This window comes from Marmota monax, unplaced genomic scaffold (genome assembly GCF_021218885.2).
Source record: "Marmota monax isolate L192 unplaced genomic scaffold, Marmota_monax_Labrador192_F-V1.1 WCK01_AAM20220418_F8-fsc00082, whole genome shotgun sequence".
In the NCBI taxonomy this organism is placed as follows: domain Eukaryota; kingdom Metazoa; phylum Chordata; class Mammalia; order Rodentia; family Sciuridae; genus Marmota; species Marmota monax.
Genome location: NW_026695207.1, coordinates 146,768 through 161,016, shown reverse-complemented (window position 1 = coordinate 161,016; position 14,249 = coordinate 146,768). Strand labels below are relative to the sequence as shown.

At 48.0% G+C, this 14,249-nt stretch overlaps 1 protein-coding gene across 1 annotated transcript in view; it reads left to right on the top strand.

Moving 5' to 3' along the window:
• Window positions 1-14,249, top strand: part of Ropn1l (rhophilin associated tail protein 1 like) — a 30,145-nt gene that overhangs the window by 14,996 nt on the left and 900 nt on the right. Inside the window, exons 3-5 of the mRNA XM_046430374.2 lie at window positions 2,768-2,891; window positions 3,882-4,043; window positions 13,049-13,224. Coding sequence (XP_046286330.1) covers window positions 2,768-2,891; window positions 3,882-4,043; window positions 13,049-13,224 — 462 coding nt within the window. The remainder of the gene's footprint in view (window positions 1-2,767; window positions 2,892-3,881; window positions 4,044-13,048; window positions 13,225-14,249) is intronic.

Sequence of the window (14,249 nt, the reverse complement as noted above, 5' to 3'; positions counted from 1 at the left end):
CGAGCCACCACACAGCTTGTAGATTCAAACAGCAACTCTTTATTCCCGAACTCACACCAGCCGTCTACAATCACGTTCTGGGGAAATCCACGTTCTCTGCCCAAATCCACGTTCTCTGCCCAAATTCACCTCCTCTGGGCTTCTATCTCCAAAATATACTGTCTGAATCCCATGAGAACTCAAGGGGAACTCAGGCAGCAGGATACGCCCTATTCCCAGCAGGAATAATCTTAAACCTTAAACCTGGAACCTAAACCGGGAACGCCCTAATCCGCCTTGGTCCTTGAGCAAGGTCACCTACATTCAATGTCACTGCAACATGGGGTACGCTGGCAAGGAAATTGTCATACCTACTTGGCTAATGGCTCCCAGCACATTCCATTTCTTTACTATTCCAATTTCAAGAACTGTATCCCTTGTATAGCTTGGGCCTTGATCTCTTCATCTTTGTAACCAGCATTTTCATTCTTTCTCTACCTTCTTCTTCTAAGGATACTTGTGACTATATTTAGGAACCCATACTGATAATCCAAGGTAGTTTCACCATCTAAAACCCTTAATCAATCTGCAGAGACATGTTACCATGTAAAGTAGCAATCATAGGTTCCAGGGATTGAGACTTAGATATCTTTGAGCAGTTATTTAATCATACTAACAGTTCTTGAATTCTTTGAAACACTTCTGTCAATTGTTTCTGAACCTCTCAATCTTCTTGCTAAAACATTATTACCTCAAGCTTTTACCATTCTTCAAGCCTAAGTAAAAGATAGGATTTATTAACACTGTACAAAAAAAAAAAATCAAGATTTCACTCTCCCCCCCCTCTTGGAACACTAAATTATATTTGGCAACACTTCAGGGACAATTATTTTAAGCTTTATTTTAATTTGAAAGGCCTAATCATGACCTTTCTGAATGCACCATGCTGCTAATTCAAGAAGGAGTTTAGAGTTTAGGAGAAGAGCTAGGCATTATTCATCAGGCTATGTGTGTGCCTCACGCGAGGCACCCAGAAGTGTGCTAGCACTGTCAGGACAAAACCTGTTAGAGAGATGTTCATAAACAACTGGAATTGGTGGAGAACTTGGTAAGTGTGAAATGAGGCTCCTGAAGGTTGAGCAGAGTGACCTGGTCTTGGGAGGATTGTGTAGGCAGAGGTTGAGGCTAAAGCAAAGCAGAGGGTGTGGAAGAGGAAGAAGTGCAGGAACAAAGGCAGTGACAGGAAGGAAAACAGGATGCCTGTCACAGTCATGCTGCCATAGGACATGCGGTAGGCATTCTTGTGTCAGGTAAGGGTTCTTTTCAAAGGAGGTCTTTAGATGGCCAAGGGTCATCTTTCTCCCAAGCCTGTCTACTCTACTGTGCTGGACAATCAGTTGTCCCTCATCATTTCACCATGCACATCTAACTGAAGAATTAGCCGAGTGACAAAAAGCTGCCTTGGTGTCCCCCGGGGACTGGTGGCATGTACGTTGCCAGCAGGCTTTCCCAGCCCTGCAGTTTGTGGTGGCGGTGCAGAGGTAGTGTAGGATGTTAGCCTCCAGGCCTGTACCCACTAGATGGCAGTATTACCATCCACACTTTGCCCTGACAACCTAAATTGTTTCCACAATTGGTCCCCCTTGAGGACGCTTGCTGCAGAGGCTGTATGGAACTTGGTGACTGCTCTGATTAATTGTGGGAGTAATTCCACGAAATAGGTGAAAAATCTCCCTGGGACAGCAAAGCATGGCACCCTCCTTCAGCGGGGCTCTTTAGGTCCTAGGCTCCATATATGTCTGGTTCAGGGCTGTCCGCATTTTGACTTTTCCTTAAATCATTAACAAAACTACAAAGCAGAGCAGAAATTGGCTTACATGTACAGAAGCAAATTCGAATTTGAGGATTTGAGATAAAGCCTTTCTTTTAGTCTACCCTATATATATATATATATATATATATATATATATATATATATATATATATATATATATATTGATCCACAGGCACGTATGCTATATCTTAGAATGTTTCTAGGTACTTGTACCTTTTACATTACCTGTGGCCTGGTGCATGCTTAGTGTGTGCTTGCCTGGCCATGCTGTCCCTTTGTTGTGTTAAAGTGAGCTCACAGGAGACGCTGCCTGATTTCCACTCCCAACACCAACCAGAGTCCAGGTGTGGGTCCCTTAACTTACTGCCCTACACTGTTTCTGTGCCTGTCTTGTGCCCAATGTAAGTAAGGGGCATTATCAATATCCCAGACAGGAACAGTTACCAGGAAACCCAAGGCAAGACAGTCTGGGCCTACTCAAGAGTGGAATACACAGCTGTTTAACATCAAATACCTTAAAAAGCAGCAAGGCCATGAAAAGGGAAGGCTAAAACCAAACTTTCAGAAGTGGAGAACTGGACTGGACCATGACACTGGACTCGGGTCTGTCCAGGGTCTGGAATCTTCTACTTCCTTTGGCCACATTTGAGGCTCAGAGCATGTGCTTGATGAGAATAGTGTATGTCCCGGGAACTCCTTCTGATGCTGACCACTAAGCCTTCCTCACTCAGTGCTTCCAGAACTCAGACAAGACAGGGCCTCCTTGTGCCCATTTGTAGACAGAGAAACCGAGGCATGTAGAGAAGTTTAAGTCAGAAAGCCAAGTGGAGGAAGGAGAACTTAAGCCCTAGCCGTTGGTTTTCCTCAGTGGTTTTCCTGGGGCATCTAAGGCACCACATGACATAGGGTGCTGCCTGTGTGTTGATAAGCTTCAGACATGTCTGTTTTTCCCAGGTATTTTTCAGCTCTGTCAAGAGGAGATCCACTTCCTGTAAAGGATAGAGTCGAGATGCCTGTGGCAACCCAGAAAGTAGACACAGGCCTGACCCAGGGACTGCTGAAAGTCCTGCACAAGCAGGTAGGCAGGGTCTAGCTGGCTTGTGTATCTCCCAACCGCGGCATCTCTCAGAACCGTGGAGCAGAACCCCATCAGGACCATGGCTGGACCATGTGTTCCCTGTCCTTTCTTCAAGGTTTCCTCTACAAAGGAATGTATACATTCGGTAGACTTAACCCAAAATAGCTACTTAAGAGTAGATTCTATTTGATTTTCCTTTTTTGTGGAGGCTGGTCCTGGACTTGTGATCCTCTTGCTTCAGCCTCCTGAGTAACTGGGATTGTAGGTGTGCTCCAACACCTGGCATAGCCTTTTTTTTTTTTTCTCCATGGCACTGGGGATGGAACTCAGGACCTTGAGCATGCCAGGCAACCTCACTACCACTGAGCTACACCCCCCAGCCCCATAAATTTTATTTTTAAAGTGCTTTGTTGCCATTATACACAGGGAAGTACTATGCTTCTGTGCAGGGCCCACTGGTTTCCAAAGACAGGATCTTCCCCGGACTCTATATCTTAAGGAAAATATTCCCACTGAATTGTGTACCTTGGGGAAACAAATCCTCATTGCTCAGATTTTTCTACGCAAAATTCTACTAGCAGATTGAAGAAGTTGTCAGTGTTCATAGTGTGTTTAAAATAGTGGAAGTGATTTATTTTCAGATTTTTTTCCTAATTATTACTGTATTTAGGGGACTGGATTTTCAAATGCTTTTATTCAGTAATTTTTTTTTTTTTTACTGTGAAGTATTTCAGACAAACAGTGGAGATTCACACACCCAATATCTGCTCATTTTATGAGGTCGTAACACTACGCCATATACTCTTCTCTTTTGAGATATAGAGCCTAGCGCCTGCACCCTCCCTGGGGCTGACACAGTTACTGTCAAACAGGAGAGTCCATCTCCTCAGCACTAGGCCGGTGGCTGGTGTCTTAAGTCTTTGCAGGACTGCACCATCTTATAGGTTTTCCAAACTTACATAGATGGTGTCATATTGTGTTTTTAAACAGTGTCGCCACAAGAAGTATGTGGAATTAGCAGAACTTGAGAAGAAGTGGAGAAATCTGTGCCTGCCAATGGAGAGACTGAGAGCTCTCCTAGTACTGGATCCTTGTGAAACGGAAATCGAGTGGATAAAATTTTTAGCATTGGGATGCAGTTCACTTGGTGGGGTACGTACACATAAATAGCATCTTAATAATTCTGTGTAATAAAATGCCTAGCTTAAAAACAAGTTTAGGTTTCAGTTGACTAAAGGAAATACTTCATTACTTCAGTAGCTTTGTCTTAGAAAAATTTTTTTTCCTCAGGCAACTATGATATTTTTAGACTTATAGTTCTTTTTAAGTTAAATACTTTTGAACACCTCAATTTAAAAGATTTAATGCTTATGAGCACCTTGATTTAGATGATATTAACAGTAAATAAAATACGTGGATGCTCTTAAAATGTACTTAGGTTTTAGAAGAGAATGCAGCAATGACTTTTTATTAAAGCACATCATTTTGTAAACTGATAATGTCTCTTCTCCCCTTCTGTGGAAAGAGGCATAAAATTATTTTATACTTGAGTTACAATCCATTATTAAAGCTAACAGATACTGTGCAACTTTGCTGATGCTCAAGTTTTGCCCTAACAATCTTAGCAATAAGACATGGGCGATCCTCGATTTGGGAAACGTGGAGTTGGTGAACCCAGGAGGTGAGGAAGAGGTGTGGAGGCTGGGTGCTGAGGATGTGGGCAGAGCCTCCTGTGCACAATGGAGTCTGCTCAGCTGCAGTGTGGGAGTCAGGCTTCAGCAGGGAGAGTTAGTTAGCACGCTCAGCTTGGTAAGAACGGCTGGGAAAGAGAACAGGCCTGCTTCCCGCCACAGAGGAGCAATGTTGTTTTACTGCTTGCCTTCCATCTTTGTAGCCCAGGATACATCAGTGATTAATGACTAATCCCTGCTTCACAGCCCACACTCATCCTTGATCCATGGGTAAGCCTCTTCCATTTAATTCTAATTAAAAAGAAATCACTCCATCTAATAAGCACCCAGGAACCTGCTCAGCAGGGTCATTGACACACCGACACTAGCTCCAAAGACCTGTGCTTCCTCCTGCCCTGTGCCCCGGCCTGCCTGCCCAAGGCAATGACCATCCTGACCTCACACTTCCTGCTCTTTTGCCTTTAAAGAGATACTTTTATAAAAGTGCCCCCAAAATATACTAAATAATGTTTGTTTTTGTTGTTGTTAATATTGTGCTGGGGATTGAACCCAGGGCCTTGTGTATGCCAGGCAAGCACTCTACCAACTGAGCTATATTCCCAATCCTAAATAATATATTTCTTTTTTTTTTTTAAATTTTTTATTGTTGGCTGTTCAAAACATTACATAGTTCTTGATATATCATATTTCACAATTTGATTCAAGTGGGTTATGAGCTCCCATTTTTACCTAATATATTTCTTGAATTAGTTTTAACTTTATAAAAAGATAAATATGCTGTTGGTTACCTTCTGGAACTTCTTTTCATCCCAAATGACACTGCTGCAGGGATTGGTCTGCCAGGCCACAGAACCATGTTGCTTCTTTGCCAACTGTTTGGGAAGTGAATATATCACAATTCGCTGGTTATATCACTGGCTCAGTGAGAAGCCTGGTCACCTCAGTGAAGTCAGATGGAGCCTGGGGGCTTCAGGTTGAGCAACAGTTTTGAGGTATGGGTGTTTCTGATCAGCCCTGGGCTAATTTTGCCAACGCCTGGACCTTGGTAGGCCTGGCACCCTCCAGCAGCAAAGACAGGCTCAGAAGTCCCCAGGGGACATCTCCATGGGGGATTATTGGGAATGACAAAGACAATTTCATTATTGAAGAAATTTAAAAAAATATATTTTTAGTTGTAGATGGACACAATACCTTTATTTTACTTATTTATTTTATGTGCTACTGAGGATCGAACCCAGTGCCTCACATGTGTGAGGCAAGCACGCTACCACTGAGCCACAACCCCAGGAGAAATTTTTATGTCTTTTTGTTCATTTGGAACTTGGTGAAACCAAGATTTTAATAATACAGAATTAATATCTGATGTTTGAATTAATGTTTACAGTTTTTGCCTCTAACTTAATTGTGAAGTTTTGATTTTTAACAATGGTGAGAATAGTAGAAAAATTCATATTTTGAATTCATCTTCATAATTTCTACCTCCCGAATCATGAAAATTAAGCACTCAGTTGATTTCAAGCAAAACCAAGTCTGTTACGGCAAGTGAGGTCCCTTGTTCATGTGTATTGGTGACACTAGAGGGAGACATTTCATCAAGGATAGAGCTTTGCTGTCTAAGAACTCAGGAAAAACATTAAAAATGACAAGCATTCCTTTGCTTTCTTCCTATAACGCCTTACTCTGTCCTTAGGGAATCAATTTATACCAAAAGGCCCACGTGTGGTCATTGTGTATTTCCTCCTGTCCCCAAACCTAAGCCACCTTTGGCAGCAGGACTTTCCACTCACTTTGCTTCCTCTCAGGCCCAGGGCTCCTTCCTGGCTGTGAAAGCCATGGCCACGCCTGCCAGGTGAGGTGTGAAGGTGATCCTTTGGTCCCCAGGAGCCCCTGCGGGAGTGCCCGCACTGGCCTCTCCCCGTCCCACACCTGCCATGTGAGCCGGTGGGCAGTCTTGTGCTGTGGGTGCTGGGGTGCCCCCGTTGGCTGGGAAAGCTTGGAGGTGCTCTGAGAACAGCTGACAGGAATGAAAGAACCTTAAACCCTGCTCTCAGGAATCACTGTCGTCAGATTAACCCAGCTTAAGCTCTCTATAGGCTAGAAACCTCTGCCTGAATTTCTGAGTCGTGTGTATCATTCATTTGTTCCTTCGTTTCTTCACTCCTCAGTTTTTGCTGAGCACTGTTTGTATGCAGCCTTGCTGGATGAGGTCTGAGTGTCCCCGAGTGTCTGTGTGACCAAGGCTTCTACTCTAGGGTGGTGGTACTGGGAGGGGTAGGACCTTTAAGCACCGGGGCCTGGTTGGGGGTCTTTGGTCATTGGGCTGGCCCTTGAAAGGGGATCAATGTGATTCTTGAGTGAGCCTTTGACGGTTTTGGCAAAAGGAGTGAGCCTGCCCCTCCCTCTGGCTTCCTGTGTGAGATGAACTGGCAGTCCCACCACCTTGAGCCGCTGTCATCACCAGAAGTGAACCAATGCCCCCACCTCAGCCTGACCTCAGCCTTGGGACCTCCACAACTGTGAGCTAAACAGACTCTTCTCTTCATGGGTAGCTGTGGGTATTTCATCATAGTGAGGAAAAGCTGACCAACTCAGGGCCTGTTCTAAGTGCTGGAGATTCTGGAGTGCACTTTCTGGGCTTGTGTCCTCAGACTCTTGCAGTTGATGTTCTTCGATACCCTTGGATCCCTGGACACAGCTCCAGGTATTCTATTGAAAGCTATGAATTCGCGTTAAGGGACATTGAGAGGTGCTCAGTCAGTCAGCCAGGTGGACGTGGATGTGAACTTGCTGTCTGAGGCTGTCGTGAGATAGAGTCTTTCCCAGGGTCCTGATATGCATGTCTGGTGACATCATCACATTTACACGTTGGGACTTTATCTTCACATTCCTGCAGCACCATAGATGGTCCTAAGCCTTAAAGCAGTGGATCAAAATGTCTTGTTTGTAGCCTGGGGATCTTTTTTTAAAGCATAAGAAAATTGTGAACTGAGCCTTTTATCTTCAGACACTCTCTAAATCTATAATGAAAAAACAGCCAGACAATGAACAAGGAATATTATTTATTAGCCACAGAAGCATCCCTCTTTGGCTGTAATAGGAAGAAGGCGTGGGTGTAATGTGGTTCCATCTGAACTATTGCCTACAACAGTGGGCATGGTCTCTAGGGTTCTTAGCTCAGGCTAGAACGTGCAGGACCCTTCGTATGTTTTGGATCCAATCCTCCCAACGGCTTTGGAGGAGAGACTGCTGAATGTTAGGCTGGTGAGCTGTGGTGGAGACGGGCTAAGAACCTGAGGTCAGGTAACTGGGAAGTGAGGGGTGCAGGGGTCCCTGCCAGTGACTCTGTAGTGACCCAGGAAGGTTAGGGCCACTTCAGGAGAGTTCATGCTTCGGAATTCCTATTTCAGAGAATGAGAACTCCCTAGGGTTACAGTAATATCATTTTATATCCTAAAATTATTCAGGAGTGTTCGGTGCCAGCCTGACAGCATGTACCCTGGAGTGTGTAGAGCACTGTCCTCATATGCTGGCCCTGGGTGACAGCCACTTGTCCCAGCAATGGAGCTGCATTCTGGCTTACTGTTCCCTGCCACTTGCCCTTCAGGCTTCTCCCAAAAGGACACAAAGACCATTCTGAAGTGTCCCAAGAAAGGCCAGCAGAATTCTTAACCCACCACCCACCATGAGGGTGAGCCTCAGGCCATGAGTAGGTGGAGCACACTGTCCCCACAGCGGAAGGAGCTGCCCTTGGGTTCCTGGGATTGGTGGGTCTAGCTCTGCCACGTGGGAGGGGGGCGTGCACTCCCTGGAGTTGTCACTGTGTCCACTTCAGCTTCTTGGGTGATGAGTTGTGCTGAGACCACAGCCCAGCCACCTGTGGAACACTCGTAATTCTGGGCCTCCCACCAAAGCCCCCAGAACAACAAAAAAGAGAACCTATGAGGATAATAAAATGGGATGGGAAGAGCCTTGGGCTTTTAATGGAGCTCTGGTTCTAAGGACACCATCACCTGGCCTCCACCCTGCCCCAGCTGCCCTCCTGTAAAGGGTTCGTATTCTTATTTGCAACCTGGCTCAAAGGTACCCCCTGGAGGTGTGAGATGACAGTTCTTCAGAGGCTTTGTGTGTTATCATGGGAGCAGCTGTGACCTTGAAGCTGTGAGGAATCCGACAGAATTGGCGCATGGAGAATGCGTAAGATGTGAGGAACCTCCCTCTGGGGTTTTTCCCACATCTCCACTTTAATTTCAGATTATGGATGAGGCAGAAATACTTGGTTTAAAGTGTAGCTGGGCGGGGTGGTGCATGCTTATAATCCCAGTGGCTGGGGAGGCTAAGGCTGGAGGATCTCAAGTTCAAGGCCAGCATCAGCAAGCTTAATGAGGCCCTAAGTGAGACCCTGTCTCAAAATTAAAAAAAAAAATTAAAAAGAGACAGGAACGTGGCTCAGCAGTAAAAGCTCCTCTGGGTTCAATTCCCAGTATTTAAAAAAAAAAAATGGCACCTTTCCAGCCCCCTGGCCCCAGGATATCTCATGCCCTTAAGAATAATGGTGGGAGGTTAAGAGGGGTCCTTTGGCTGGCGATGAAGTGGCTGTACTTCCTACAGCCCTTTGGAGTTGAGAGTTGTGTTTATCAGAAACTTAACTCTCAGTAAGATCAAGCGAGTTGCTTTATGAGTCCTTTTGGATATAAAAGTTGCTGCATATCTTATTGTCAGGACTGTCGGCACCAGCAGCGTCATTACGCCTTTGCAGAGCTGCGATGCTGGAGTGTTTTGATGTATTTTTCCTTAAATACCTCCTCTTCCGAAGCCTCGAAGCCTCATGGCGGCAGGTCTCATCTGCCTGCTCCATGATGCCAACTGCTTCCTTCCCCTGACTCACAGCGCCAGCCTGCGAGTCCCCCTCTCCTGATGTCTTGCTTCCGTTTGTGTCGGATATGAAAGCACATTCCAGCATACCAGCACGTCTTTGAAAAGTTTCAAGTCAGGAACAGGGATTATAAAACAGCTTTATTTTTAGCAGCTCCTCCCTCGAGGCCAGTCTTTTAAGGGAATGGTGTGTGTGGAGGTGTCCGCCTCTCTGCGGAGTGAAGACACCTTTTTTTCTAATGAGTGTCACTTGGCCCTTCCATGCTAGGCTGACTGATAGCTATTCTGGACCCTTGTGTCACATTCCTGCCAGGGCCAAGGCACCAGAGATTGGCTCTGCTCAGGGGTCCTCTCCTCCGCCCAGGTTCTGGATCCAGGAATGTGGGGTGTCTCTGTCTCTGCCTCTCACCCCCCCAAGCCAGTGCAGTGGACCCTAAGGTGGCCCACTTTCTGCCTTGGGCTGGGTGACCTTGGACAATGACTGAGCCTCTCTGGTCTCCACCATTCCTTTGTGAACTGAGGATAATGACATCCTCACTGCTCTCAGGGACTGAAGAGTGGACAGGGCACCAGAATCAAGCTCTTGGATGGTGCTAATCTCTGCTGGTTACTGGTGACCACATGCCGCCTTGTCCAAGGGCCTCATCTCCGTCCTGCAAACTTGTGCGCACTGAGGACAGCAGGTTACTCCCCATGACAGTCCATACTGAGGCCAGTGTGTGACCTGCGGCTGCACCTGTCCTACGTCTGCAACTTCCGTGTGGGACTGTCTCTGCTCCTCCCACCTCTGGTGCTCTGTGCTCATGCAGCACATCTTTTCCTGCTTTCCCTTTTTTGCTAAGAGTCATTTCTGGGCTTGCTGCAAATGCCATCTTCATATTCCTTAGCATTCTCGTGATGTTTTCATATTCTGCTGTTTAGGGGCAAGAGAGCCCTGATTTGTGATGTCTTCCAGTCCATGTGGTGTAAATTCCCCGGCCCCAGTTCGATTCCAGCTACCAACGGGAGGTGTCTAGCTGACAGAACTCCTGGAGGAGTCAGTGGCTCGGGGGCCCCTGGAGTGCACCACTGCCACCTGTACTCCCAGTGTCCAGCTTTGGCTCTGCCACTCCTCCCAAGTGCTCCTGTGAAGCCCTCTGGTGGAAATGCAGTCCTCCCCTCCTCCCTCCCCGACCTTGGACAGCCAAGCACTCTGTCCACCTTCAAGCACTTTCCTCTACTCACCGTTGGTCCCACCTCCCGTACCCCTCCTCCTGTCTCCAGCTGCCCCCTTGGTGATCTCTCATCTCCCCGGCTCTTGGCGGATTGCACGCCATTTTCTGTCTACCCTCCTTCGGCTCTAAGTGATACCTTGTCCACTTGGGCAGACTCTCTCAAATAGGGTGACCCCACCTGAGCCACCGGCTGAGCTCCAGGCCTGAATACCCACCTTGGCCAGTGTTTGCACAGGGATGCCTAACATACATGCCAACTGACACTGCCCAGAAGTGAGGCCCTTTTTTGTGCTCAGGACTCCCCATCTCCTGTCACTGGTGAATCAGCCTTCCAGCTGTGCAGGCCTAGTAGAACCTTGGGGGTCATTGCTCATGGTTCTGCCTCTCACACCACCGTGCGCAAGCTCTGTTAGCCCAGAGTCCTGCCTGGCTCCCAGTGTGGCCTCTGCTCCATTGTCCCAGTGGCCTCCTTGTTGGGTGCCTGGCTTCCACACATCAGCTAAGAGGGTCTCTCCATACTGCTCATCTCTGTTTCAATTCTTTAACCCCTTCCCATAGTACACGGGAGAAGCCAAGGCTCCCTTGCCCTGCAAGAACTCCCAAGATCGGCATCCACCTACCCTCTGACTTGCTCTAGCTACTCAGAAGTGAGCCCAGAAGTGAGCTCAGGCTGTTCCCGGAGCACCCACGCTTCCCTGGAATTCTGCAGCATCCCCTGGCTGGCCTCTTCCTCTCTGAGGCTTTACTTAATGTCCCTGCTCAGCTGGACCCTCCTGGACCCTCCGCCCCAGTGCCTCCTGCCTGTGCTCAGACACATCCCCTTCTTGAGGGAGCTGGGGCCCAGGTGTTCTGCCCTCAAACCACACTCTGACCTACAGGAGAGCAGGTGTTAGGCGTCCGGCGGCAGCCTCCCTCCCTGGGGGCCACGGTGGGCACAGAGCGAGTATGGAGTGCACCGAGGAGAGCTCTGTGCTGGTGTTGGCCAGGGCTGTTAGGTGCGGCCTCTCTCGGAGTTTGCCTTCAAGCATCCTCATCCTCAGCACAGCAGTCAGGCAGGGGGCGGGGGTGGCTCTGGCAAGGAAGGGCTCTGGAGAACCCACCCAGGGTGGAGATGGAGTGCTGGCCCCCAGGCCACCTGCAGGATTGGAACATCAGTTCCTCAGTGCATCTGGAAGAGCATTGAAGTCTGCAGGGTGTTTGTCCTGATGTAAAAGAAAACAAGAAGACCAGGGCTATGTATTTGGTTTAGTAAAAGATAGCATTCTATTGTTGTGGATTTTTTTTCATCTTTAGGAAAAAAACAAAAACTTTTTTCCAACAAGGATTAGTTGAAAGGAGTCGGAGATGAGAGCCCTGGTGCAGTGGTGCGTACTCGGGAACCTCTGGTCTCCTGAGGAAGTCTGTGGCCCATCAGCTGGGCCTGCTGGGGCTTCTAGAGAGGCAGGTCCTCTGGAGACCTGTGCCTTGTGGGGGTGGAAGGCAGGAGGAGGATGGGGTGCAGGCCAGGATGGGGCCCGTGTCTCGGGGAACCAGACAGTGGGACTCCATGAGTGAGATACATCGAGGATAGGGGAGAAGAAAGGCCTGGGGTTCTCCTCAGCCAACACAGACATGGAGCCTCTGTGTGAGCAAGGACAGAGCCTGCGCAGCAGGGCCCTCCTTGAGGACGTGCAGGCTGCCCACCCTGTCAGCCCTGCCCGCAACAGGCAGCACCTCTGGACAGTAACAGATTGCTTCGTTCCTTGGCACCACCCTGAGTATGTCTCTGGGCCTGATGGGACACCATAGTTCTGTACTGTCATACAAAGTTCATCACAGAGGGGCTGGGAGTGTGGCTGGTGGTTGGGGTGTGGCTGGGGTGTGGCTGGGGGTGTGGCTCTGTGGCTGGGGGTGTGGCTGGGTGGCAGAGCACTTGCCCCACAGCCCTGGGCTTCCCTCTGGGCACCACAGCACAAAAAAAGTTTATCACTGAAGACATTAGTGTCTGTGACAGTTGTTCTCATCAATATAAGATGAAAATCTGTGAATTAACACTTTTTCTAGTCACTTGCATCTCGACCAAACATTTTTTTTTAATATTTATATTTTAGTTGTAGGTGGACACACAATATCTATTTCATTTTTATGTGGTGCTGAGGATCGAACACAGTGCTTCACGCATGCTAGGAGAGCACTCTGCCACTGAGCCCCAGCCCCAGCCCCAGCTCCCAACATTTCCTTTTTATTTTTCACCATGGAAGTTGCATATATATCTAGCTTTTAATTCAGAGGGAGATCATACTTTCCAGAATTTCTAAAGAATGTGCTTGAGGGTTTCTTTGGCTGGTATCTGCTTTACATCTCAGCAACTCAGAGTAATCCCCTCCCCATGGTGTTTTAGTCGCTGAACACGGCCATGAAGCACGTCTGCGAGATCCTCACCCAGGACCCTGAGGGTGGGCCTGCACGGATCCCATTCGAGACTTTTTCCTTTGTCTACCGCTACTTGGCTGGGTTGGATCCAGACATCATGGAGATGGATGTGGAATCCTGTCTTATGGGTTTAAAGGAAAGCGTGTAAGTATAGCACTGTTGGATCCAGGTATGTTGACTGTGGAGAATTTTATTTCTCCACTTTTCTGTCTTCTGAAAGTCATTCCAACCAAGCCTGCCCTTGACATATACACAGCCCAAGACGTGTCTAAGTGGAACTACAAGCCAGACGCCATCAGTGAAAGCAGCCAGCCATCCAGCCTTGGTCACAGCCTTATCAGTGTGGGACTTAGGTTCTGTTTTATTAGACTTCAGAAGGAGAAATTGTGTCCGGTCACCAGAAATGGTCTGTCCTGAGCTTATCCTGGCTCTAATGTACAGTATGCCAGTGGTTTCAACTGTAGCCCGTTGACAGTGAGATGGGTCAAATTCACCTCATCACAGAGCAGCACAGAGGTTGGCCTCACTGTGGGACTGGAGTGCCAGGACCTAGGGCTGCCTGCATACACCTGAGACGTCACTGTCGTCACACAGTTCCTGTTTGGAGGAACATGTTACTTGGCGCTGTTACACTGCATGTTCTTACTGTGTTAGTACTGGACATGAGTGAAGGATCACAGATGCTTTTGACCACTTCTCAAAATTATCCTTGGGCTTGTGTCTTCTTTTTCCAGTAAGTGGCCTCCCACATCTGAGGTGTGGCTACTCCCACATCTGAGCTCTGTTGAGCAGTGAGATGCTCCGTGATTCTCCAGGTCCAGAAGCGGTGGAGCATCCCTTTTGGGGGGTTCCCAGAAATCTGATGATCTCTCCAGATTACTTTTGGGAGAGAGTGGCACCATGAAAGTGGTGTGGGTATGTGGAGGGGACAGAGGTGGCCAGCGACTGCCACAGGCACAGGGAGATAAGCCAGACTGCAGCAGTGATGGTGGGGAGGAGGTGGGAGAATGCACTGTGGCCTGCCCTGCAGGGCTGGGATGGGGAGCACCTGGCAAGGGGTAGGGGCTGAAGATGAGCAGGACATTAAGTGGCTCCTACCAGGAGCCTCATGTACCCCACACCATGAAACCCCCACCCCCAAAGCCCAAGAAAAATCGTGAATGGACCTG